This window comes from Lepidochelys olivacea (assembly GCF_965140295.1).
Source record: "Lepidochelys olivacea isolate rLepOli2 genome assembly, chromosome: 6".
In the NCBI taxonomy this organism is placed as follows: Eukaryota; Metazoa; Chordata; order Testudines; family Cheloniidae; genus Lepidochelys; species Lepidochelys olivacea.
The window spans coordinates 56,269,700-56,297,519 of NC_140416.1; the positions used below are offsets into that span (position 1 = coordinate 56,269,700).

General features: G+C 43.9%; 1 protein-coding gene across 3 annotated transcripts in view; it reads right to left on the minus strand.

The window, feature by feature from the left end:
• Positions 1-21: 21 nt before the first annotated feature.
• CKAP5 (cytoskeleton associated protein 5) overlaps positions 22-27,820 on the minus strand; it is a 99,333-nt gene continuing 71,534 nt past the window's right edge. For all 3 annotated transcript variants that reach the window (XM_084629875.1, XM_084629877.1, XM_084629876.1), the window contains exons 21-44: positions 27,244-27,383; positions 26,861-27,035; positions 26,110-26,223; positions 24,021-24,149; positions 23,125-23,319; positions 22,619-22,754; positions 20,597-20,685; positions 19,229-19,354; positions 18,317-18,466; positions 17,588-17,791; positions 17,193-17,328; positions 15,952-16,145; positions 14,447-14,619; positions 13,051-13,224; positions 12,376-12,496; positions 11,417-11,596; positions 9,311-9,498; positions 7,872-7,947; positions 7,206-7,394; positions 6,988-7,125; positions 6,391-6,474; positions 6,133-6,292; positions 3,990-4,144; positions 22-2,485 (exon numbers count right to left, since the gene is read on the minus strand). In XM_084629875.1, the coding sequence (XP_084486001.1) occupies positions 2,231-2,485; positions 3,990-4,144; positions 6,133-6,292; positions 6,391-6,474; positions 6,988-7,125; positions 7,206-7,394; positions 7,872-7,947; positions 9,311-9,498; positions 11,417-11,596; positions 12,376-12,496; positions 13,051-13,224; positions 14,447-14,619; positions 15,952-16,145; positions 17,193-17,328; positions 17,588-17,791; positions 18,317-18,466; positions 19,229-19,354; positions 20,597-20,685; positions 22,619-22,754; positions 23,125-23,319; positions 24,021-24,149; positions 26,110-26,223; positions 26,861-27,035; positions 27,244-27,383 (3,681 nt within the window). In that variant the 3' untranslated portion in view covers positions 22-2,230. The remainder of the gene's footprint in view (positions 2,486-3,989; positions 4,145-6,132; positions 6,293-6,390; positions 6,475-6,987; positions 7,126-7,205; positions 7,395-7,871; positions 7,948-9,310; positions 9,499-11,416; positions 11,597-12,375; positions 12,497-13,050; positions 13,225-14,446; positions 14,620-15,951; positions 16,146-17,192; positions 17,329-17,587; positions 17,792-18,316; positions 18,467-19,228; positions 19,355-20,596; positions 20,686-22,618; positions 22,755-23,124; positions 23,320-24,020; positions 24,150-26,109; positions 26,224-26,860; positions 27,036-27,243; positions 27,384-27,820) is intronic.

Consider the following 27,820-nt stretch of genomic DNA (forward strand, 5'->3'; position numbering starts at 1 on the left):
GGATGGAAATATTTGCAATAGGCTGATAAGTGTGTTTTTTAATTAAACAGTCTAAATTTTACTTATCAAGTAATTCCTGGGCCAACCATACACCATTAGACAAGAATAAGCTATACTGCAGAAGCAACGTTGGGCAAAAACCTTAGGTAATACTGGTTTCTACCACTGATACTTAATTGCTTCTGAACTTCCAAAGTAACTTGAAATGTTAAGTTAGTGTTGTACAAGTTTACAGGCATTCCTTTTACTTCACTCACTACTGCACCAATTAGCAATTACAAACAAAGGATGCAGCATTTTACAACATATAGTAATGTAACAGCAGAACTCAGTCAGCTACTTCCAGAAACTTTGTGCAAAAGGCAAACCATAACCCAGAAAGTAACTGGCAATTTATCATTGCAACAGAGCACTGATTGAGTGATAACAGCAGTGGCTCCCATGCCAGCAAACACAAACTATCCAGCTAGACCCTTGTCAACACATAGCCCCAGCTGCAGGTTGTCTGAGGACTCTGTCATAGCTCTATTCCACTGAAAAGGGTATGAGGCCACCCTATGCCTAGAATTGTTTTCAGAAGAACTGGACAAAAAGCCTGGCAGGAATAGAATAGGGGTGGGAAATGACTGACACCAGCTGGCCACTTACATAAGATGGGGATTCCTTCCATACTACACAGACTCACTACAGGCACCATGTAGCAGATTACTGCCTCACTAGAACTCCAGCCCTATCATTTCTGTAGGAGAGAATTGCAGAAGCTGCAGCACAGAAGGTAATGATTTAAACTATATTCTTCAGAGATGCCTTAAAATTCAGCCAAGATTAGTTCAGTGCCAGCCCTGGGGTAGGAACTGCTGGCTTAGAGAATAGATCATGAAGCAGCAGCTTTTCAGGGAGCAGTGATGAACCTAGAAGCAGGAATATACTACAGAAACCCTCCGTGCCATGAGTATCACAGGATACAGCTCCAAAACATGTATGCAAGTCATATTCCATAACAAGTTTGCTGAAGACAACTATTACATTAAATAGTAAGCAGGCAATGCAACATGGGTCTCAATTTTACGCCCAAGGATTTTTTTTGGAAAGTAGTAGCCAGAGGAAATGTCCCCCTACTAATCACAACCAATAGCAACCATCTTCAAAAACTAGTATTACCACAGGACGTGCAGACATTTTGATTTTACCGTGTCATCACCCTAAGCAGATTCTCATAATTGCAATGGTGGTTCTGTAGGCTGGGATCCACTTGGATTTGCACAGCTACCTGAGGAAAAAATCACATGAACTTTGACTCCTAGCTAAGAGTATTTTGAACTTGGGATGCCGCTTACCTATTCTGTAAGACCATTTCTATCCCTCAGTAACCTCTCTTGAAGGGGGCAAATGTATCACTGCACTTCTTCACAATGGGGACTAGGCTTGCTCTTGGTACTGACTTCACAGGGGCCTGTAAATTGAAGTTGCTAGACATTTGTTAGTCTAAGTCAATTCCTTTCTGCTTCCTCAATGTTCTTAGGAAGAAGTTGAAAGGCAGCCATATTAACAGCAACAATACTGCTGGTAGAAATAAAAGGCTGAAAAGTCCAGGGTTCCCTTCCATGAATAGTAACAGCAGCAGCTCAGGGCAGTCCATTGCTCTATTCAGCTCAGCAATACCCATTCACTAGCATCCAAGAATACACAGTGGCTACTGTTTCCATGGACAGTCACTGCTGCTCCTACAGGGACTGGTATAATTAATGCAAACTTTATTTACAAAAGACACTTAAATTAGTTACTCCATGCCATGCGTCCATACAGAAATCAACAGTTCAAGGATTACATGGAGAAGAATTCACAAAATTAAAAGTGAAACCACTAAAGAGCTTCTAAGAGTTAAGAGCTAGGAAAAGATCTTAAGACAATTTTACAAATAAAAAACCAAGTTATGAGAAGCTAGTCTGAGCAGGAGGACAGCTGTTTACAGGTCTGTACACTACACCTAATACACAGACAATCTTCTATTGTCAAGAGATGCTCACTGAGAAGCAGAGTATGTACAAATACTTGTGCCACAATGACTCAGATCATCCCCCAAAATCCACTGTATTATACATAAACCAGTTTGTATACACTAGGCCTAAATGAGGCCCCTTTAACTATGAAGACTTCTAGTTTAGTAAACTAAAGCTGAAGACAGCTAAGCAGCGGCCATGCTCGTGCGCACGCTCTGTCTCAAACAGCTTCATTTGCGACTGCTTTTTATTCTCTCCAGTCTTTTTTTCAAGTCATCAATATTGGCTGCTGTGGAAGAGGAGGAAGAGGTGGTGGTTCCAATGCCAGAGGAGTGAGTCTGATTGGAGTCCAGGTCCAAATGCTGGTAGTGCTCCCGTGACTCACGGAGCTGAGAGAGCTTACTGTGCAGCATATCCGTGGAGGATGCAACTGTAGGGGTGGCTGGTTTGGAGAGCAGTGAAGTCAATGGTGGTCTGTCTTCCTGCTATAGGGTGGGGAAAAGGAGAGGTTATTTAAGACAGTGGAAGGCAAAAGCTGTGCAAGAAATCCACACCATAATGGATGGCTCCTCATGCTCATGGGGAACATGCTGAACAAAGGAAGAAAAGGAGCAGTCCAACATTAGTACAGTGTATACATTCCAACTCCTCCATTTCCAGGACAGGTATGTAAGTTATTGCCACAGTGCATTAGCTACTTGGAACCAGGTGGTCACTATTTTCGGTTAGTGGTGACCAGAGTGAATTGTATGCTTCTCATGATCACTTGCATTAAGCACAAGTTTTCTGAATTACCTGTATGTGTGACAAGTTTTCCACATTGCTTGGGCTTACCTACCTTAGAGCCTAAATCTTTGCTTACTCACACTCGTCACATTTGGTTATCGCTCTCTGCTTCTCATCTCAATTAACTAAAGGAGCCAAAGGTCTGCACTATTGAGTACTACTTAGGATCTAAAGCAAAGCCCATCCTCACACACCAGCTCTCATTCTCTTTAGAGAAAACAACAATCAGTTCCCATTTCATTGGGAAGGCCCACTGCGAACCTGCTGGACTCCCACTGTTTTTAAACTCTCAGTGTAGACAGAGGCTGCTCCCAGGTATGGCATCATGAGGACAGAGTGAGGAATTCTGAAGTAACTGAGTAGAAAGAAAAAACTTGGAATTGCCTGACAGGATTCTTCTGCCATCAGATGCTTCAGAGTCAAGTCACTGCTCTTCTGGGAATCTGCAGCTTCAAAAGTCAGTGACAGAGTTGAGTTTACATCAGCACCACATGCCATTTTGCACTCAGCAGTAAACTGATGTGCATGTCCTATTTTAAAAGGTCAGGGTAGTGTTCTACCTATATCTATACCACCTAAGCCTTGCAGCTATTCCTGGAGTCACCAGTATGTCTAAAGTGGCTGGCAGTAACCATCTTTCAATGAGTAACTAAGATTCCCAAACAGAAAGCACTGGATGTATTGAAGGTTTGATCCATTCCACAGGTTCCAATGTAACATACTGAGCACATTCAGCATTATTGCGGTCTCAAAATCCCATGTGCCCCGGCCACACAGCCCTCCATTCATGCTTTTAGTTGTTGTAGAGTGGGAGGGTACAGAAGTTTAGAAAACACAGTCATGTGACCCAGGAGTATAGCTTAATATAGGTATTACCCTTTAGAGGCCAGTAACTAAAGGTAAGTCATTTAGCCTTTCCCAGAAACTATCAGTTAACTACCTGGCAAGAGAAGATACAACTCTGGAGTCTAGCAGCTAGTGGTGTCTACATCAGTGCAGCAGAGAAAAGGAAGTTGAAGCACTAAGAGTTTACTCAGCCAGGTAACAGCTTTAAAGCCATTTACACCAGGAAAGATGACATGCAGAAGAACTCACTGGGATCAGAGTCTGGGCACTGTACAGCAGATCTCCAAATGAGTGGCCTCAGCCTAAGTGGGCCACTTCCCTTGTGGAATTTATAGGGGGTCTTTAGAAGTACAATACCTTTGCATTGTCAAGGCCACAACGCTGCCTGAGGATTTTTAGCCTTTCCAGGTAGACTGAAGGCCCCACCTCCTCCCCATTTGTGTTTCCTATGGATGAAGACACTGTGTTGGTGGAAGTGGGGAGACACGTTACCTCCGTCTGAGGAGAAATTCCTAGGAAAGGGAAAAAGAACACGTTTAAGCCTCTTAGCCTCATGTAGTATCCAACAGAACAATCTAGATCTTGAGACTACATTGACCCACACTGTGCTCTTGGAAATCCCATTAATCAATTATATTTACAGGTAGGGCAATGGGTTTGAGAGGGTTGACAATGATTAGCCCATTTCTTGAAAGAAGTCAAGCCACCATAAGCGAGCAGCAAAGCAGCCCCAAAAGCCAACATGTTCTGGCCATTAATTGGAACAACTGAAGAGGCTATTGTGGGTCATGAGTAGCCATTAAAACCAAATGGTAAATTGACATTACATGAGGGAAAGGCTTTTAAGTTTATCCTTTGCTCTTCAGTGCAGCAAGCTGAGTTAGAGGAACACAGAGGACTGAGGTATTCCTCTATTGACCTAAACCCACCCAGGGTTCTTGTGCAGGAAACTTAAGGGCACTGCTTCTCCCAATTCCTCTTCATGTAATTGAGAGTGGTGAAAGAGCCTCCAAAGATCCCCTTTCCCTCTAGTCTCCACATATCAGACAGGCTTTATCAAATTAATGAAAAGAGCTCTCTCTCTTCATGGAATGGAGAAACTAAGAAGAGAGACTGAGGCAGAAAGTTGTCTTGGATCTTTAAAGTTGAGGGAGAGACAGACAGACAGACAGACACTCTCCACCCACAGGAAATAACTGAGTCCTGATATATTTCTTTTAGTCTTTAAATGAAGCAAAGCAATATGATTAATGCAGTTTGGAAGGCTACATTGCTGAGGTGCTAGCTAGCACTTCATCTTTTGACTGTGCAGATTTTTCAAAGTGGGGACAGAAGTTAGTTCTGCATTACCAGCAGCATTTAGGAGGTTCTGAGAGACTCAGTCACTCCTACTGCCAAATTACTTTGGGGGAAGGGGGAGTTAAGGGGAAAGACTTCAATGGGCACAGTGTTGGATCTTCTAGGAGCAGAAGGACAAGCATAGTATGTGTCCTTTACTATAAATAGCTATTCTACTGCTATGTTTCATGATTTCCTAATGGGATCTGTAGTTTTATTATATTGCATTTTCTTAATTACTGGAGTGTGCTTACGGACAAATTTCCGAGTTCTGTTCTACTGAAACACTTCACTGAGCAAGTTGAGACATCTGAAATTCAGAATTTATGGGAACAAGGATCTAGTAAACAAGATAGCCTGTTAAGCAGGCCTCTGTGTTGACAGATCTGAATGGAGAACTGTGACTATCCCCTGGCTTCCTGGGACATTTACAGGGTGACTTAACAGCTTACCTGATATAGACTGCTCCTATTAAGGGTTGCCAGACTATTCCTAGCCAAGACTGGGGACATTAGAAGAAAAGCTATATCTTATGTCTGCTGTGTTGATGTGAAATCTACGAAGTTTATGCCTTGCTTCAATCTGACAGTTTCATGCAAAGATTCTATGACACTATTTTAGAGGTCCTAAAATAAGGAGAGAGAGAATTTTGCAGCTGCCACTCTGATGTCCTGATAGTATGCTTCACCAAGGAAGCCTAGCTTAGGATAAGGAGAACTTCAGAGTAAGTTACTGCAACAAGAATTGCTTGCTTGCCAGGCCTTCAACATAGGACTCCAATGCACTGCACCCCATTAGACAGAGTAAAAGTTCTTTAATTTTCTTTTAGAGGGGCACTTCTCTAACCATGACCAGAATGATGTGCCCTGAAGTCCTTTCAAATCTTTACCTCTATATCTCTTCCCACCTAGTTCGGTAAGGTAACCACAGCACATTCCCTGTGAGTGGCAAAGCATGAGTGGTCTTTGCAAGAGGTGCCATAGTGACTTCATGAATGTGCCACTAACAAGTGCTCAGAGAATAAGGAGGTCATTTTGGCAGCCCATAAGGGTCTCAAACATAGTGGCACTTAAGGGGAGCAGCTACAGTTGCCCCATTATAACTAAATTCAGCATGCCACATCCCCAGGCCAATTCACTTGTGTTGCCAAGAAGTTCTGTACCTGTAGATGAAGGAATGCGTCCTTTGCCCTCCCTTTCCATCTCAATAAGCCGGAGGCCTCGTTCCACATAGCTCTGGAAGAACTGAGAGGAGTTTTTCAAGAAGGGCTCAATGTCTGCATCAGAATACTTCTTTTTATATTCATACAGCTCTGCCAGACCCTGGGGAAGGAGGAAAGTTTTCATGTGTTACCTAAACTGCAGTAGGCACATGAGGTGGTGTAACCTTCCCGTTCTTCCTATGATAAGAAAGCACTCACCTCTTTAGTGTTCTCCTTGGAGCCAATCTTCTTAAATATCTCTGCTAAAAAATCATTTACTTTGGCCTTTGAAGACTTTTCATCCTAAGAAAGACATGGAGACTCCTCAACAAGATTTAAAGGGGCATCCCCAAAAAATTAGAGGTACTCAGCTAAACAATTTACAATACATTCAAGTGCCAAGGACCTACCAGCTGCCTGTGGAGCTTCAGGGACAGACAGACAACAGCACAGGCTAGCTGAGTCAAAAGAACCGTCTTTTACAATACGGGGGTTTATACAGACGTCAGGTACAACGGATGACACATTGGACTAGAAGTGTCATCTTGGGAGACCTGCATTTAAAGGCTGTTCTGGCCACAGTTGAAGTTTAGTGGACCAGCCATTATCAGAGCTCATGTTCAGCAAGCAAGAGGGGTACTTATTGAGTCTTAATGCATCTCAGAGGCACAGCATTAGAGGGACCAATTTCAGACACTGATCACATGTTCCAGTGGGCAGCCTAACTTCACATCTGTCTGGAGCTAGTTAGGCACTTGTGTCTTGGAACAGTCCATTTGCCACTTCTCCCTCCACCGTTAACTTCACGTTACTTACTATACGAGAAGCCCCCTTTTCTGTCTCTTTATCAGTCTTGCTTCCAGTTTGGTCCATGGAGTGCTTCATTACTCGACACAGGTGAGCCTCCAGCTCAGATTCATTCTTGTTTTCTATCATTGTTAAATGGTCCAAGATCTGAGAAAGACATAATAAAAGAACTTTAAAGACAGCTTGAGCAACTTAAATTAAAGCACATAGCTGGTCTCTGCTCTAACCTTGGGCCCTTTCAGCTTGCACAGGGTGTGAAGCAGAGTCTTAAGTGTCCTTATGGGGAATTCACTTTTACACTGCTTCAGCTTCTCCTTGGGAAACACCTTCATGAAAATGTGGATGTCTAGCAGGATTCGATCCAGGTTGATGCTATTGATGGTTTCAGGAAGAAGCCGCACCATTCTCCACAGACACTGGAGAGAAAGAAAAGTTTATGAAACCAACTGCTCAAGTCAGAGGGGAGTTCCTGCTGCAAGTTTTGCTGTATCCAGGGTCTTAGTATCTGGAGCTAGATGCCCAGAAGAATAAGTGCTGCTGTTGATTCCATTACCGTTAGCAGGAGATTGACTGAGTTATTAGTGTATGTATACTACCATGAGCTTCACACAATGCTCTGGCCCTGCTGGATGCTTCTAATCTCATTAAGGGTATGTCTAACCTAGGATAAGGGGCGTTTAACACATCAACGTTTTAACTAGAACCTTAGTGTAGATGAGACAAGTTATATCTTAACATATTATGTCTAGACTAGGTGCTAGAGTAGCATTTAAAGTTATGTTCACCAACTTGGTCTTAAAGCACCTTGTTTCTCTTGAAACCAACACTGTGGATTAGGAACAGACACTTCAAAGAAGGACCAAGTGAGTACACAATCCCCATTATAGGCTCACCTTCATGACAAGCTCTGAGAACTTGGGAGAGCTGGCTGTTGCTAGCAGACTGTCTTGGAGCAGAACAAGCAGGGCACTGGAGAGAACAAGTAGCATTAGATGGACAAATGCTATAAAGGAAATGGAAAAGCACAGCCCTATTGAACACCACACTAGTGGCTACAGACCACAACTAGTTCAACTTTCACACAATCCTCTGCACCTCCTGCCTGGCTCCAATATCTTACTATCACCTCCATAAAAATGGAGAGCTGAATCTCTGCAGAACATACCATGTCAATACTGGTCAACTGACAATCCAATGACACAGACTACAAGTTTAGGTTGTAGAATGGTTCATCGTAAAGCTTTACCCCAGAGGTGGGCAAACTACAGCCCGTGGGCCACATCTGGCCCACTGGACCCTTGAGCTTCTGCCCCCTCCCCCGCAGACTCAGCTTGCCATGCCACCAGTGCTCTGGGTGGCGGAGCTGCGAGCTCCTGACAGGCAGCACGGCTGCGAGAGCCGCCAGCCTGCCCCGGTGCTCTAGACTGCACAGTGGTGCGGCTTCCAGTCCTGGTGCTCTGAGCAGCATGGTAAGGGGGCGGGGAGTAGGAGGGTTTGATAAGGGCCAGGGAGTCCCGGGGGGCAGCCGGGGACAGGGAGCAGTTGGATAGGTGTGGGAGTCCCTGGGGGCCTGTCAGGGGACAGGGGTGTGAATAGGGGTCAGGGCAGTCAGGGGACAGGTTGGATGGGGGTGGGGGGGGAACAGGGCAGGAAGTGAGAGGGGGCACAGCCTTCCCTACCCGGCCCTCATACAGTTTCGCAACTCCGACATTGCCCTTGGGCCAAAAAGTTTGCCCTCCCCTGCTTTACCCCAATGATATAGATTGGATAGTGATTTAGTTATAACTGTGCCCCTTTAGATATATCTACACAGCAGCTGAGAGCATGCTTCCCAGCAAGAGTAGAGACCCTCTCAGGCTCTGCTTGAGCTAGCATGCACAAACAGCAGCATGGCTGTAGCAGTACAGGTGGCAACTCAAGCTAGCCACCCAAGTATGTACCCAAGGGAGTCAGGCAGGTTTGTATTCAGGTGGCTAGTCTGAGCGGCTGTAGCCACACTTGCTATTTTTAGCATGGCTACCTGCACTGCGAAGCACACTCCCAGCAACTATGTAGACATTTCCTTAAAGTTACTGTCCTGATATGCTTGTTTTTTTCAGTAGCCAGCTGAACTATTCTACAGCCAGCTTTGCTCACCACTTTAGTTAACAGGCCATTGTCTTGCAAAAAGACTCAATGCGACAGTGACTAACGAACGGTAAGGGCAGACTAGAGAGCCATATTCTCTGAAATCACATACACGAACAGTGAAGTGGTATTTCATCTGTGGTACGAGACTGTTGTAGAGGGAGAGAACTTCGGTCTTCTCTGATTCTAACAAAGAGTAACTTACCTCAAGATGTTCGTCTGGTCAGACTTCTCCAGAACCTTCACCACCAAAAGGTTGACTGATCGGATGACCTGCTGCCCTTCCTCGAGGTCTTCAACCCGTGAATCCAGCATTAATGTAATGAGGCCATGCATTAAGTCTTTCAGCACTCCTGTGGAGGCCTCCCGGGCCAGGCTCTCCATCTGGAATAGCTGTCGATAAAAGCCAGGATTAGAAATTTCTTCAGCATGCATCATTTAGTTTTGGGACTCATCTGCGATTCTACTTGCAACTCCCTCTTTAAATATGCGCCTCTTTCATAAAGTGTTTATATATTCTATTAAAACGTATGGGAAGAACAATAAGGTTATAGAGTTAAGCATTCAGAGGCAGGAAATACTGAAGTTAAGGCTGTACATGTAAATGTTAGTTGGTTTTATTTTGAAAACAGAATATGTAAAAAATGGTTTCTTACCCCACAAAGATCTACTCCCCATGTTTGTATTGGTCAGAGCTACTGATTTCAATGAATAAAATGGAGATTGACTACATTTCCTACTCTTGGTCCTCCTGAGCCAACCCAGCTCAGAGGGAGAAGCAAGCTTCTACTGCTTCATTTGGGTCAAGAATGGTTAAAATAAAGCAACCCTATTACCTGTGCAAACCCATGGGGGGGGAGGGGGGGAGGGAGAGGTTGCACTGGACCCTGAGGAGCTAATTTGACTTGCAGACCTTGATTGTTGGTGGTGATGCAAGAAACTGACAGACAGCACCAGCTAAGACAGAACTGCATTTTAATTGTGTTTCCTTATGTGTATGCATTAAGAGACTGTTATTACATTATTTTTCAGATACTGCAATATGCTATTTTTCCTTCAACCTTAGATACACATGAAGCATTACCATGCATGCCAGAGAATCTAGAAAAAAAAAGTCGTAGGTGGGCCTGGTACCAACACTTAAGGTTTTCCAATACTTCCTGCTATAAGACCTCGTTTTCAGTTGCACCTTTGCCAAATTTTACCTGTTTTGGCTGAAGTTTTCCATACCAGCTATCTGCCTCAAGTTAATGGGTTTGGATGGGGGAAAAAACAAACAAACAAAAAAACTAGTGATCATAATGCATATGCACAAGGGAACTGAATTACGGTAGCACAGTCTCTTCCTCCTCCACCATACACTGAAGTCAGGCAGACCTATACAACTCCGCCGTCTTTCATTTAGGATGTTTGGAAGGCTGTTTAACATACAGACTGTACCATACCTCATGCTCTAGTTCAGCCACAAGTTACTGGGCTTGATGCGCAAATTCTACATTCTGTGTTATGCAGGAAGTCAGACTAAATCATAATGGTCATTTCTGGCCTTAAAAATGCTGAAACAAAAATACATTTCCCAATCCCCTGACTAGGGATACTACAAGCCATTTTCAACAGTCAATGGTACTTCCGTTAGGCAAGGCCTCATCCCTGCTCAATTTCAGCACTAGAGTTGTTCAGGGTGGTCACAAGCCCTTACAACAGGGAAAGTACTTCCCCCTTGCCACTGCCTCATTTCAGATAGCTGTGCCATGTTAGAAAGTTAAAAAAAAAGTTATCCTCCAACAGAAACAAAGTCTAGAAACTTTCAGCAATTTAAGACACGGTATTCATGACAGAATGAAAGTTCCCCATTCAATCGACATCTCATGTATAAATAATGTTTGAAATGGGCTACGATTTATCAGCAAGCTTCATAAAATAATGAGGTTACATATGTTCTGTACAGCCCTAGACACAAAGCTCAATCTATATCTCACACCAACTCATCCAGAGGGTGTCTCTCACTATATTCCTTTTTGGAATAAGATTCCCTAACCCCTACTGTCCCAGGATGCTTGCAGCCAATCTGAGCATTGTTTGGAGACAGACATGAAGCACTCACTCCCCCTATACCTCATGTACTTTGCATCAAATTTGATTTCCTGCACAGGGCTGTTTCTAGACTAGCTCCAAAAGAGCCATTTTAGAGAATAGCTAGAAAGAAGCCTTCTTAAACAAAATATACTAGAAGACAAGACCTGTAGAGGACATATTCTCATCTCCACCCATCCATTTGTACAAGGCTTGTTCCCTTTCCTCTCTGTCTTACCGAGATCATGTTCCCAATGATGCAGCTGTAGAGCTTGACTATCTCATCCTTGTCCAGTTTCTCATCTGCCATGTGCGTGTTGTAGATCAGTCGGAGCTGCATGAATGTAGCTATTAGGAACTGGTCAATGTGGCCAGACATGGCTTCTGCTTTGTCCTCCTGTCTGAGGACCTCATCAATCTAAGAGCAAAACACCCAAGACACATTAAAGTTGATCCTCTGCAAACAGCACAGGAAGAACGTTTAACTTTGCTTCCCCCATACTTACTATTCCATTAGTCAAGTCGTCTGCTTTCTAAAACTTCAACAATTAGTGACTTTGCACTTCTACAACTAATCCAGTACATTCAGTGGCATTAGTGATTCCTTGATTAGCTATGACTTGTATCCTGTACTCAAGGAACTCGTACAAAATTTTGAGTGTTCAAGAGCTTATATTATGGATTCTGTAATTATCGGTCTTGTGTAGTTTTCTGGGCATTGTGCTCCCTAACAGAATGGTTCAAGGGTTATGAGTCAGGGCATGCAACTCCTACACTTGGGATTTGCAAGTCAGTTTCATCAAAAACCAACCCTCCCTGGCACAACATGGAGGTGAGACATCTAGTAACCTGAACTTATGTCAGGGTAAAAGCAAAGTTGAAATAGGAACAGTCTTAAGACACCACCATCTCATCATCACTGACAGCTGTCACCAGCTCAGAGCTGGAGTCTATAGGGATGATGATCTAGTACAAGTCCCCACCTACAGAATATGTCCTACATTCTGTCTGATGGAAAACTGCTATGGAATTAGCGAGTCAGATGGCCCCTGTGCACTTGGCTGTGTCATCAGCAACATTCTGAGTGGTGCCCACATCACCTGACATGGCAACACCACCAGTGTGCAACTCATCACTCTCGCAGACCACTGGCCTTAGCTCAATGCAGTGTAGCTGCCAACTAAAAGTTCCACTTACCTGTGCCAGAGCCTGGATACTAGTATTTATGTCACCACTGGCTACCTGGGAGATGACAAAGTTGATGGTGGAAGCTGTATTACTGTGCATGTCATCAAAGTGTGGGGACACAGCACGGATCCTAGACAGTTGGGAAGGGAAAGGTCTTATGACTCTCCATGAAAAAATAGTTCCAACCTGAACTTCACTGGTGCCTTCCAGTCAGATTTCAAAGACAGAAAGCGGGATTCATCCTCACAGACATCCCTGTGAGGAGAGTTTCATTCTCATTTACAGAGGGAAAAAGAGATGTTCAGTGATGTGTCAATCACATAAACCACCTGGGACAGAACTAAGTACAACCTAATCTCACTCAGACCACGTGTTACCCATGAGACCAGGCTTCCTTTTCTTGTGTGGTAAGCTCATGGACAGCCCCCCTTCAGCATCTCTCCCCCCCAGATAATAATGAATTTTTTATTACAGCCTACCAACACACCTCTTCCCACTCATATCCCATAGCCTAACCATCAACAGACCACTACCTTGATTGTCTTGACTTTTCACACTAATGCAGGTCTTAACTTCTTGGACAAAGCTTTACTTACACATGCTAGTGTCTATATGCACCTGCTCACGATGGTTTTAGACAGTTTCAATTGGCTTTCACCTAAGCAGGAATACATCTAAACTCACTTGGGTTCCGGGATCAGGACTGGCTCAAAGATGTCATCTAGTTTGTGTTGTACAAGTGCTGGCATCTCGCATCGAACTGTGCCATTGTCATTCTCAATTTCATCTAGATCCAGCTGGAATTCCCGTGGAACTGTATGTGTTGTCTCAGAATGGCCACTCATGTTGCGGGCTTGGCTATGGAAACCAGAAGAAAGGTGTTCATGTCTATACACACTAAGATGGCATGGTAACACTAACATCCAGTGGTAGTCCTAAGCTCTCATATCGAGATTGTGATTTTGTAGATCTGATTTTATTCAGTCCTCTAATTGAACCCTTTACAGTTCCCCCAGCTATTAGCAGTAAAGACTTATGCAAGCCAGGAGAGTAGCTGCCAATTACTTGCTTTCATAGTTCACCTGAGAAGCTGCTGGGTTACCCCTACAGCCCACTATAAGCCACACTGAAGTTGTGACAGGCATGCACTGCTCTGCCTATGACTGAGATCCAGCACCACCAAAGATGACATTGATGGGACATCTTATTGAAGCTCAGGTCTTCTCTCTCATGGCTAAGAGAAGGGACACTAACTGAATTAGTAACCTGACAAGCCAGTCAGGATCCAGGACTCCCATAGGGTCCTGAGACACTTGCATGTTAGAGATTAGATTCCCTTTAAGTGGAACATTCTGTTACAGAAGTTTCACCAGGGGTCTTTTCTCCAAATATCAGAATGATCTAAAATACATTGACATGTGGTGCAAGGTATAGTTACTAAGCTTTGTTTGTGGTATGGGTATCTCCAAGCTCAGATTCTAAATGCTCATCCGGCTGGCCTCTGTACACTGGCCCTATCAAATTAAGAATGGATTCCAATCAATACCAAGTTTAATGCAACACACAGGAATGAATTCTCCTAATATTTCCAGCAGCTGCCCAGCATGGAATTGCCATGTCTGCTAGCAGTTTGGGTTGTAGTTGCTCTTGGTAGAGGCCCTCTATTCTTGTAATTTTAGTCTACGTTATTTACAAATACCTAGAACTGGTCAGCATAAAAGTCAGTCACTCTCAGAGGGAATGATTAAGGCAGGAGTTAGAAAGATACAAGAGCCCTGCTACCAAGGAGTTAGTGGACAGTACTTACATCCTATAAGTGCGATACATAATTCTGTCCATGGAGAAGCAGTGAAAGAAGGCACAAGACCATTTAGAAAGGATTCAAGAGGCAGATAGACAAGACAAGACAAAACAATGAAGAGAGATTCAAACATTTTGTTTTACAATATTTGCCCAGACAGACAGTTTTCAGAACATGCAAAGACAATGACTACAAGAACTAAAGGTAACACTGCAGAACATGTTCTTAGCACGTACACTGCAGAAGCCATAGAAGATCATAACTTTTTCCATTACATACTTGAGTTTGGAAGACATGTCCTCAGCTGGTCCCTTCCTCAGCATGCTAGCATTAGCATTTGTGCTCTGAGCACGCTGAGGTTTCTCTTCTGCCTGCCTTGCTGGAGCAGCAGCGGGTCTCTTAGCAGCCCGTTTTATTCTCTCCTCCAGCATGCTCATGTCTTTCTCAGAAAGCTGTGAGAGACAGACAACTCTATAAAATCATGACTGATGTAGAGAAAGTAGATAAGGAAGTGTTTACTACTTCTCATAACACAAGAACTAGGGGTCACCAAATGAAATTAATAGGCAGCAGGTTTAAAACAAATAAAAGGAAGAATTTCTTCACACAACGCAGTCAACCTGTGGAACTCCTTGCCAGAGGATGTTGCGAAGGCCAAGACCATAACATGGTTCAAAAAAGAACTAGATAAATTCATAGAAGATAGCCATTGATGGACCTATTAGCCAGGATGGGCATGAATGGTATCCCTAGCCTCTGTTTGCCAGAAGCTGGGAATGAGCAACAGGGGAAGGAGCACTTGATTACCTGTTCTGTTCATTCCCTCTGGGGCACCTGGCACTGGCCACTATCAGAAGACAGGATACTGGGCTAGATGGGCCATTCTTATGACTGCTTCACATAGGGAGCAAAACTACCAGGAATAAGCGACTGAAGCAAAATAAATTCATTCCAATAACTTCTATTATTTCCTTGAAGGGGGGGAAAAGGGACAAGGTAACAAGAGCCTTGGTTCCCACCTCATAACATTCTTCATGTCGGACCTCCAAACACTTGTGCACACTCTGAGGAATGCTGTATTTCACAACTAAGCAGTGCAGACACAAACGTGTACACTATAAACTCCATGTTTTAACAACTCTATAAATACCAGCTGGGAGGTGATATAAATACTGTGGTTCCCGTTCCCGGCCAATGGGAGCTGCGGGAGGCGGTGCCTGCAGTAGGGCAGCGCACAGAGTCCTCTGCCCTCCCCCTCCCACAGGGGCAGCAGGGGGACTTGGTGCCAGCTGCTTCCACGAGTGGTGCAGGGCCAGAGCAGGCAGGGAGCCTGCCTTAGTCCCACTGCACCCCGTGGCTGGCAATCCCACTGGCCGGATCTGGCCTAAAGGCCGTAGTTTGCCCACCGCTGGTTTAGAACTTCATCCAAGTTTCCTCCGAAATCACTAGAGGCGTCACAACATCATTCTAAAACAAGTCACTATTTACAAACAATACAGTCCCCTATGACGGGATCACAAGTCAGCATTTACTTATTCCTTCAGTATTCTAGTTTGTCACCTATGGTTACTGGCGATTAGAGGTCCCATAATCTGGAATTAACCAATTAACTTCTAAAGGATGTGTCATGGTAGATTAACTCTGACACCATAAACAGAGCTCTTGGCATCTATCCCACTATCAGCAGCAGGACGTGCCACGATTGATCACTTCAGTGTGAATGATTCCCTTACACGAGATTAAAACCTGGTTCAGGCTACCTCCTCCCATTTTCAATCACTCACATTTCCAATCAGCTTGAACACCTGGTCCCCATGCACATTGTAGACAGTCACGATGGTGTTGAGTGCAGCATTGCGGACAGTGTTGTCTCTGTCGCCAATGTGAATTGCCATCTCCTTTAATGCTTTGCCAGGAGTTGGCTGGCACACATTCATGCCGTAGGACTCAACAAGACACCCCAGCTCTTCCAGGCACTCTACGGGATCAGAAACAGATTTTTCTTTTTTTTTTTTAACTGAAACTCAACCAAGATTGTTAAACAGACAAGTGCCCCACTCCAACATACTCTGCAGTTATCTGAATCTATATTCTGTGCTAATGCCTCTGGTGTCTGTGGCATTCTAGTGCTCAATTTGGTGATAAACAGGAAATTCCCTTCACCTGGTGGGCAGGGTTAGAGGTGACTTAGTTTTGAAGGAGGCTTGAATTTTTAAATTTGCCATCCAGCAACCCTTGACAGTAGCTAGTTGCCCCACAGTCCCCAACCCAAATATTGCCATCCATAAGCACATTAGCTTAGTGTTTCTGCTAAAACAAGCGGCAGTGAAATAATTCATGCCAACATTTAACTAGAATATAATTAGTTAATCCCCACAGATAAATACGAACAGTTCACACAGCTGTTTCAGGCTATTGACAGACTCTGAAACACAACCTTGCATTAATTATATTCTGAAACTTCTCTTCAGTACCATAGAGCTAAAAATCTTTAAGTGAAGCTTCAAATCCAATGCATGGTTCTGTGGTGGGGGAGGGGTTGAACTGAGGCAGTTCTGCAGTAGTATGGAAAACAACTGAGCCTTCTATACATCAGGACAGGAATAGTGCAACTGGCGGATGGGAGGTGGGTAAATCAATGAGAGCTGAATGGTTAACCATTTGTGCATGTGAGATGTTGGGTTAGACAAAACTGACTTCTAACACTTTCTGCCTAATCACTCTTATTCCAGAGCAGGCCCTTCCCAGACGACTGGGAAGCTGCTTGAGACATAATGTTTGTGGCTCAGGCAGAGAGCATGTGTGCATGTGAGAGATGACAAGGAGGCTTGATATTTCTTCTTTACAATCTTCTCCTTATCACCAACTTGGGTGACATTTTCCCCAAATGCATAATGATAGGCAAAACTCAGTTTTCAGAAAATGCTATGGCCAGCATATCCTGATCCACAGTGCATTCTGAAATGACTTTGGGGTGTGTACAATGGTACATCAAAGTTCTCCAGCCAATAGTACTATTTCCTACCTGCCCGCTGTTTGGAATTTTTGGACTTTGTCCCCTCCATGATGAAAGTGAACATCTTGCTGGCTGGATAGATTAAGCACATCCTATTCAGAATGGCACGCACATCCTTGCGGATAACATCTTTCGATTCCCCAACCTGGGGGGTGGAGGAGATGATGATCAGAGGGAGAAAAGAAAGCAGGACAGATACTTTTAAATACTCTACACCATCAGTGTACTTTGCCAGTCTGCATGATGCCAGGCTTCCATTCAAAAAATCCAACTACACCACCCACCCACACTATTCAAAGGCAACTGCAGCAAAAAAGTACGGAACAGAACAGAACAGCATTAGCTGGTGTCCTGATAGTGTCCAGGAGCATGTCATTATACTAATTTCCCTCAGTATGTGGTACCTTCAGGATAAGATATGGGATGAAAGAGGATGCCTCATTCTCAGTAAGGTGATACTCCTCCTGGCTCAGCAAGGTGAAAAGCAATTTAAGGTATTCAAGGGCCTTCATCAGAACACTTGTGTTGGTATCAAAGAACCGTAGGGTGAGCCACTTCAAGATCAGATCCAGACAGCTGATGACTCCATCTTTTTCGCTCTCCAAGTGCTTGAGATGAAGGGGAGGAAAAGCATCAGGTTGTGCAGGATCAAATATATAAATGGTATGGTCCACGGAAACAAAAGTGATGAAGGGCAAAGTATAAATCAAAAGCCATGTCTGTTCCCGTAAAATGCATTTATTATAGGTGGTGGCTTCCTGTTGTAGATTCATAAAACAGATTCTTGGGTTTTAAGCCTTAGTGAGACCCCTCAACTATTACACACTGTCCCACATTGCATGGTAGCAGCTGGCACCTACTACTAAATTTCACTAATAAAATTCAGAGCAGTATCCAAACTTGAGTAAACAAAGCATTCCCCTCCCTCAGCAAAAGAGATTAATACTAATTGTATTGTTCCTCTGAAAGTGCTCACTTAGGCCTATAACTTAAGAACTGTGTGCCCAAGCTAGTATTGTGAAGCCTCCTAACCTACTGCCCACTTAGGAAGAACTCCTAACTTGATATTTCACTGCTGCAGTATTTGGACATCCCACATTCCATTGTTGTTTGCCATAAGGTTCCTAACTCACCTCTACCATCACAGCCAGTGCCTTGTTGTGGTGCTGAAAGTCTGTATGAAACATCTCATCTTGTACCCATCTGGCAACACAGCTGGACATCTGAGTCTTTAGCTGCTCGATATATTCATCACGGGGAGTAGTAAAGTTCCATTTCAGCACCTTCAAAACAAGAAACAAAAACAGAACTCTCATAACTCAAGGACAGCAACATACTACTTGTTACTGAGCTGATACCCAAGAGCCACAGTGCACAACAGAAGGAGCTCAGAGAATAGCAAACTCCCTCCTGCCACCAAAAAATGCACAGGTTTAGAGGTCTGCATCCTTAAGAATGCAAGCAGCAATACTTCAGTATATTTGCTAGTATGCTAGTGTTAACACAGGTCATATCTAAGACAAACACCTCATCTTTAAACCGTGTCTACAGATATGTGCACATTTAACTACCTGGGGGTCCAAACATTATCAGATGACCAAAAAAGTGTAGGTTTCAAAGTAAGAGGAGCCTGCAAATTCAGATTTGTTATGAGAGCCAAGTTTGGCAACAGGTGCTTGTTAGAATAAAAAACCTATGGATTCTCTCAGAATCCTAGTACTTAGAGATGGAAGAAGCTTGGCCAGGCTTGTTACGTATTATACTTTTTCTATTGTTTGGTCCAATCTAGTTTCAAGAGTGTCCTAAAGCAATGAGGCGTCTGCCACTTCTTAGAAAATTTTTGCTTTCTTACACATGCTATGGGGACCGAAGACCTTGTAAACAGCCTATAAGAGATGGACCTTTGCTTTGAAGTATCAAGACATCAAATGAAGACTGGATTCCCATGCGACACAAGGTGCAACACTAAGCTCACAGGTAATAGAATGTACTTCCTTTAGTACCTAAAGCTCTGAAATTGAGTACGCTCTTAAGTTCTCTCTCACCTTCAATCCTTTCTCATCTTTCATTCTCTGCTCTTTCCCATTTGGGACTATGATAAAAATAGGACCTGATTTGTCATCATCTTCCTTCAGGTTTGGCTTACTTGGTATCTTCTTCCCTTGTGCACCCTGAAAAAGCAAAAGTGGTACTGAGCAGAAAGCACTGCAAAACCTATATACAACCCTTCATTCTAAGTGATGCCAGACACCAACCCCTGAGCTCATGCTGACCAAGTGTATGAGAACCAGGTAGAAGCTGACAACAGTGGTTAGAATCCTCAGGTACATGCTCTGGTGGTGTGGAAGCAAAACCCACGGCAAAGTGTGCAATAGATAGGACTCTTCAGATTTTTGGAGATAGGACTCTTCAGACTTGGCCAGTGCACCAGTCACCTAGGGGTGTCTAACCCTAAGTTGGTACCTGTTTGATGGATTTGTTCTTTGTCAGACTGGTATTGCCTTTGGTAAGGCTTGTATTAGCTTTGGACAGGCTGGTATTGTCCTTGGACATACTGTTGTTACCATCAGACTGCTGCAATAGGCCACAGAAAAGGCTTGGTGGTTAGACAACTCAATATGTACCTCTAAATCACTCCCTTTAGACCCTGGAGCCCCCAAACCTGCTGTGCACTCAACAGCGTTAATTCTAGTTTATTGAAAGAGTTTAGATGAAGGAATACAGTGGCTGCAGGCTGGTTTACAAAGACACCTTAACCTCTGATGTTTTTCCTGTTCCAAATCTGTGGCAGGGTGGACTGCTATAGTTGCAGTGGCACCCAACACGTGGAGCAGCACTTGTGACATTTTTGCCCCACTTACCTGTAACTTCAATAGCTAAGTAACAGAATATAAAAAACAGACACTAATGGGAGTACAACAAACTCTACAGTTCACGTACAGCCAGCTGTAGCTACCATTGCATCCTTAAGCATCTTCTTTGTGCACTGTGCTGAGAGATACACCCTTGGATGCAGTGGACTAAAGTCAGGAATTTCTCTGGCATGTGGATTCAGAATTACTGTTCAAAACTAGATTTTATAATATTAGAGCTGAATACAAGATTGAGTTTATCAAGATACATTTTAAATACAGACCATATTAGATTAAAAAGCAAAAGAGGTTTACAGTTAAGGGAAGTTAAAGACCCAGTGATCTGAATTTTAGACAGTGGCAAGCCTATTAAGTACGACTGAGCAAAAACAATGATAGCAGCACAACAGGTATGAAGGGCATCTTTCACTTAAGAGTCTGGATACTCCCATAGGCTTGCACAGACCACCTCCGTAAAAGCGTCAAGGGTTGCATTAACAAGTTACTATACTCCCCAACCGGAACCCAGCTCATTAGTCTTGCATGGTGGCGTCACTGTACCTTAGCTTTAGAGGCAGCTCCTCCTGCTTTCGCCTTTTTGGGGTCAGGCTTAGGCTCCATGGTGCTGGACCCCGAATCTTCAGCGGGTGCTTGGAAACAAGAGATTATTTCAAACATATTTTGTGAAAATGAGTCCATTCACGAACAGCACATTCAGTTCACCACTGTTCTTCAGTCTGACTGCAGAGAAAGGGAGCTGCTCATAATGACAACAAAACTCTTAATCACAAGGAGAGGCAGGGATTTCAGAAGCACAAAGGAAGCTTGCTCAGCTCTTACACTGTGTTAACAGTCAGGTACTTACAGACTATGTCAACACCAAGAAACTAACCCTCGTATCTAAATGTATATAAAAATTTGCACATTTTAATCTTCCTCTTTCCTTGATCTTAGTATGTTTCTGGTCTTAGATAGCAAGCTTAACTGGGATTGTTCCTTACTGTTTACATAGGGGCAGCTGAAAAGTAGGTTCAGGTCCCTCAACAGCTTTGCCATGCAGGCACTCTAGAGCAGTGGTTTTCAAACTGCAGGTCAAGACCCAGTACTGGGTCGCGGAATGTAAGGCATGGGGTTGTTGCAGCTCTGGTCAGCACCACCAACCGGGCCATTAAAAGTTCCATCGGCAGTGCTACCCAGCTAAGGCAGGCTAGTCTGACACTGTGCTGCACCCCGGAAGTGGGCAACTGGTCCGGGTCTTAGGCGGGGGGCGTGGTCACGGGGCTCCACACACTGCCCCCACCCCAAGCACTGGCTCCGCACTCCCACTGGCCGAGAACTGGCCAATGGGAGCTGGGGGCCATGCAGAGCCACTTGCATGCCTCCACCTAGGAGCTGGACCTGTTGGTGGCTGCTTCCAGGGTGCAGTACGGTCCATGGTGCCAGGATAGGCAGGAAGCCTGTCTTAGCACCTCTTAGCACCCCTGCTGCATCGCTGACTGGGATCCGCCCAAGGTAAGCCCATGTCCCAACCTCGCACCCCAAACCCCTGCCCTGAGCCCCCCCAAACCCCTCATTCCCAGCTCTGTTGGGTCATGGGCATCAACAATTTTCTTCAGCTGGGTCGCCAGAAGAAAAAGTTTGAAAACCACTGCTCTAGAGAGGGGCAGGCATAAACCCAATCACTCAGACGGCGTGACTGCCCAAGTTGGTGCTAGAAGAATGGGACAAGACGGCAGGATGAAGCCAGTGCACCGTCAGAGGTTACCATTGCTGGTTCACAGCAGTTCTCAAAACTGACTGCACGTAACTTCTCCTCTACCTTAGTTTGGAAGTTCCAAGGAGGAGGAGCAGCAAAGGCTGGGGGGAGATGGAACACACAAACCGATGACACATCAAGACGACCCAACAATCTGCAGCCTCCCCAAAAAACTCAGAGCAAAGCTGCTCAGAGTGCTACGTCAGAGGCAGCAGAGAAGGGTGGTGGCACCTTTTCGAGGCTGACATACGGCAACTTTTCAAGCACAAAGAACTTTGCCTCTGTATTCCTGTGGGTTTGATTAATCCAACAGTCACGTTCTACAGACCAGAGAGATTCTCCACATATGAGAATATTTGCATATTAAGCTAGACACACCAAAACCCTGGGAACCTGCAGCTCCAGCCCACAGAGTGGGGTTTCTATAGGTATCCTTAAAAGCTTTTCAGACTATGGAGTGACTAATTCCACAGTAGTATATCTTAATGACTTGACTTCCCTGTGATTTACCAGTACCACACCAAGACCCTGTGATTAACTGGCTTGCCTCTCTATTCCAATGAAACCCTTCCACACCCAAATGAAACTGGTCTTCCACAGACATTCAGCCTACTGTACTATCTTGACAGGAGACATTACAGAGTGGTTCTTATTCCCTATACCCTGCTTCTGTAAACAAGGCCTTCCCCAAAGGGTCTGTGTCTTAGACACACACCAGCTTTTCATGCTAGCATGACTGAACATTAAAATTTAGTGTTTCCCTTCAAATTAGTCTTTTCTGAGGAAATTCTTTCCCATACATTTCCCAGCATTACAAGATAGATTACCTGATGCAGACTGGAATTTGGCTGGAGCTGCTCCTCCTACCACTTTGGAAGATGCCTTAGCAGGAACAGCTGGTTTGGCTGGCATGATGGCTTTGGCTTTTTCGAGCATGGCCAGTACCTGATCTTTGGAAGTTGGCTGAAGAGAAAGATGCACATACAGAGAGATATGCCATAGTCTATGAACATGGGATAAATGGCTGCAGTTTAAAAGTGCAGTGTGCAAGAGGCTAAATGGAAGATAGTTTAGCCAAAGGGACAGTGCTTTGAGAATTAGAAGTTATAATGTGGTTAAAACATGTAACCACTTTCAACCACACCCATTGAAGGTCAAGTATTTCACACCTGAAGTCGGCAGTGATTCCTGAGAGTTTACATGGCTCAAGAACAACATTCACAAGTTCACTTTCTAGTAAGAGTTAGACATTTGCCATAGACATTACACTCACTTTCACCCATGCTCATTCATACGCTGCCTTCTTCCTCAGGTAAGAGTCTAACAACAATACCTTCAGCTTGCCAGTAGCTTTGGCCATCTTCTCAAAACCGAGATGCATCATAAAGAATGGCAGGGCATCCTGTGCTTTTTTACGCACGTCTCCATTTCGATCCTCCAGGCAGGAGTACAGGTGAGGCACACACAAAAGCAAGTCAGAAGGAACAGAACGGAGGGTAGGCAGCTTGTCAGCCAACCAGCCCAAAAGCTGGAAGGAGATAGCACAGGTTAGCTTTGCCCTTCAGAATATGATAACTGATGTCTGAAATATGCATTGTGGTAAGGAGTCACCAGCAGTCTCAATAGGAGCAGAATTAGTTGTGTGAATTAGTTGAGGGGACCAAACTCAACTCAGATATTCACCATTTGCAACCATCCTGACCTTCAACAATAAAGTGCAGCCCTCTGAGACTACAGATCCCAGTATACAAGTAATTTGATTCAAGTGGCCAGGCTCCATTATGGCTACTACTCCAAGTTAAAGATGAGGGCAGCATTTCAGAGTTGTGCATTACTCTTGGTCAGTAAGTTGCACTTTGGGCATCCCTGGCTCAAGCAACATCCCAAAACCTCAGCTCTGCTCTTAAGCACCTGTGCATAAAGGAAGGCTCATTTGAGGGAAGCAGCACCATTTATTTAGTTTGGTTTCATATGAGCAACACTGAAGTTTGAATTTCAGCACCACAAGTGAGAGCAACTGAATACCATTCTTGAACAATTTTATTTTTTACTGTTACAAGTCAGTACACAAACTGCATTACACATTTCTTACCCTCAGGATACAGTGCTCAGTTACTGCAGTCTGCACTAGCCTCACCCCTTTATTTCTATAGTTGTGCTCAAACTATGGCTAAGCTGCAATTCAAAAGGTATAAGGAACAAACTCATGTACACAGTACCAATCTTTACCTCTTGTCTTAAGAAAGGGTTTTCTTTTTTGAGCTCCTCAGACAGGTCCTCTCCTTCCAACCATTCTTTCATGCCAGTCTGTTCTGTCCAGGCATTCACAGTAGCCAGGGCAGCAGCACGTACATTGTTCTGTAACAAGACAACAAAAACTGGGGAGGTTCTGGGATCACCCTTTCCATTACAAATTAAATCATCCCGCACCAAGGACTCACATTTTTGTTCACTGCTGGGAAACCCAAGTCCCAGCATCACAAAATGCAACTCATTCTACCAGAGATGGAGAAGTCTCTGAAAAGTAGGCATAATACACTAGTCAGACAAGTTTAGGTAAAAGCCTGACACAGAAAAGGAATGGGAGCATCTTTGAAAGAATTTTGTCTGCTGCCCCTCCCTAATGAAAGGATAATCTCAAATCCAAAACTCGCCAAGAGGGCTAGAGATTGAGGTTACTTACTTAAATGAAGGTTAAAACAGGTTTAGCATGTTTATGAATCCAGGCAGGATCAGGAGATACCTCCAGCTCCTTTTCAGTAACCCAGTTTATTGTGGATCACAAATTGAATATGAGCCAACAATGTGATGCAGTTATGAAAAAAAGGCTAGTATTCTGGGGTGTACTAAAAACGAGTGACATGGGAGGTAACTGTCCTGTTCTACTCAGCACTGGTGAGGCCTCAGCTGGAGCACTGTGTCCAGTTCTGGGTGGCAGACTTTAAGATAGATATGGACAAGCTGAAGAGAGGACAGCAACAACAATTTAGAAAACCTGACCTATAAAGGAAAGTTAAAACACTAGGTATATTTAGTTTTGAGAAAAAGAGGACTCAGAGGGTACCCAATTACTTGTCTTCAAATATGTTAAGGGTTGTTATAAAGAGGACAATGATCGATTGTTCTCCATGTCCACTGAAGGTAGAAAGTGGTAATGGACTTAATTTGCAGCAAGGACTACTTAGAAAGATTTTCCTAACTATGAAGATAGTTAAGCACTGGACTAGGCTTCCAAGGAAGACAGTGAAATCACAATAATTGGAGGTTTTTAAGAACAGGTTATACAAATACCTGTCAGGAATAGTCTAAGTTTACTTGGTCCCACCTCAGCACAGGAGGCTGGACTAGAGGACCTCCGGAGGTCCCTTCCAGCCCTACATTTCTATGAACTGCCAAAACCCAGGTACTTCTACTTCAGGGCATGAAATGATCATCAGCTGAGGTCAAGAAGAATGCTCTCTCTTACTCCTACACACTCACAGCATGACCCAATGCTTCCAAGTGACACCTAAAAAGGGAAAGGCAACAGCCTGCTCTGAAGCAGCTAATTTACACCCCTGTTCTAGGATGCCAGGCTACATGAATAGAGTTTTATAGACAATGTAACATCTCTATTAAGTTCTGACTACATAGATCTTATTTACTTCAATCTATTCAATGCACCTATCACACTAAGCAAAATAGAATTTAAACAAACTCCAACCCAACAAAAAAAAAAATCAAATCTCTTTTGTGATAGTCCTCCAATAGAATCATGTTTAGGACTGCCAAGATATCTTATGTTCAGATAGACATTCTGAGAGGGCCCATGTTAGCAGGATTCTTTACAGCTAAAGGCTGGACAGAAAGCTATGCATCACCTGTGGGTAGTCACTGAAGTAGCGTAAGTGCTCACTCTACCCATAGAGCTAGGCCTGGCACTGATCCCCGCACAGCAAACCAACTTGCTGCCCTAGTACTGCTAACCTGGACTGTATCTTCTACATTGAGAAGCAAAGTTTATAAAAAATCAGTTTAAGATGAAGAGCTGGACACTGTGCATAAATGGGCTGTATTGTACATCCTGGACATTGAAAGCCACCAGCTTAACCACAGCACAGACCGTATTCATATCTGCAGATAGTAAATCTGCAGTCATTTGGAAGACAGAGCTCTGAGTAGCATTCAGAAAGCTTCTGAAACTAGTCTGAACACTCACCTGCCTCTAAACATCTAGGCTAATTTAAGTCAAACACTGAAGATTGCTCCCAGTGTATCTGGAAGTATACAGAGGATGACCCTTCATTCCAAAAAGAAAATACAAGACATGATAGCCTACCTTACTGTCCCCCAGAACTGTGATGATCGGAATGCCCAGGTTTTTCACATGTTGCCTGATGTTTGGGCCCATTGCCATGGCTAACTGCTGGAGGATGCTCAGTGTTTGTTGAACCTGGATGAGAAAGGAAAGTGTTTTAATGAACTAATTATTAGGTGCTCTGTGCTCAAGGCCCCCACTACAAACGAACTGAGTAGCAACATCATGTTGCTATTACGGCATATCTAGACTTTATCTCTTGAAGGGCTGTGAGAACATGCCTATTCCTGCATTTACTTTGATAGCAAGAGATAGTTTAGGCCATGCACAGGTGAAGTTATTGCTGTGTCTCATGTAGATTTAAAGGGACACCAATTTAAAAACCGTTTTCAGGAAGAAGTGACTTTTAATCTCCTGGTGTTACATTTATTATTATGAATTATTGAAAATAAAATATTCGTTTATTTATACAGACAGCTGCATCATCCTTCCAGTTCATGGGGTCTTTTACACACCAGTGGGAAGAAAAAAAATCTAAGAAATTGGGAAGTGGCAGACAGAGGCCCTGGAACCACCCACTTCATTAACTGACTAGATGTCTATTTTAATGCTCTAGTATACAGACTTTAGTAAAAAAAGACTTTCTTTCATGGATGAAACACTAATTTACTTTTCAAGCCCCCACACTGAAGGAACTGAAACAGGCTGATTAATAATCTAAAGTGACTACATCAGGAATTTGCTTCAGACATTAGGATTTCTAGTAGCATACCAAGATTTTATTGGAGTCATTGAGACGACACTTCAAGGCAGCTGGAAGTTCTCCTATATTTGGCTGTATGAATTTGGCATCATTAATGATGCTTGTCACTTCATCCAGACCCTCCTTTCGGATCTTCCAGTTTTTGTCCCCAATCTTAGACACCAATTCAGCTGTGATCTTATCACTGTAAAAACAACAACAACAAAAACCCACAATCCCTGACATCCAGTATCATTTTGTATTATAGGAGCACAACATATGAACCAGACACTCCTCTGTGAATGCCCTTCAAAGGCCATAGTGCACCAAAACAGAGAAAAGGACTTAGGATACAAAGTTGCTCATATGCAGCAGCAGAGTGTCAATCCTTAGTTTGTTGAATCTAAACCCACCTGATGTCTGTTCTTGGCAGAAGATCCACAACATCATTCCCTATATCCTCTTGCTCATCTCTTTCCTCACCGTCATCCCCACTGCCACCACTGTGTCTGGAAGTGCCTCGAGTTGGAGCAGGTGCAGTCTGCCCTTGCATCTGCAAACATGGCACACATAAAAGTCAGATGAATGCATATGGAAGAAGTTAGATGTTTAAGAATCTTACATGTGGGGCTGTTCACACACCTCCATCTCTCAATTGTCATGTGGCCCAGAACAATGCCTTTTCAACACAGCATTGCTCCAAAAAGCAGTAGCTTCTGAAGTTCATCATAAAACCAGAAATGGATGTTACTTACCTGTAACTGGAGGTTCTTCAAGGTATGGGGTCCCTATCTGTATTCCACACATGGAATACGCATGTGCACTGTATGCCTGAGTCTGGAATTTCTTGCAAGCAGTGTCCATTGCCCTGCACGTGTGCCGCAGCTCTCCTCAGGCTCCAAACCAAGGGCATGAAGGGCAGTGCAGGCTGATGCCTCTCTAGTTTTCCATTCTTACCGCAATGTAACGAATCCACAGCAGAGGGGGGAC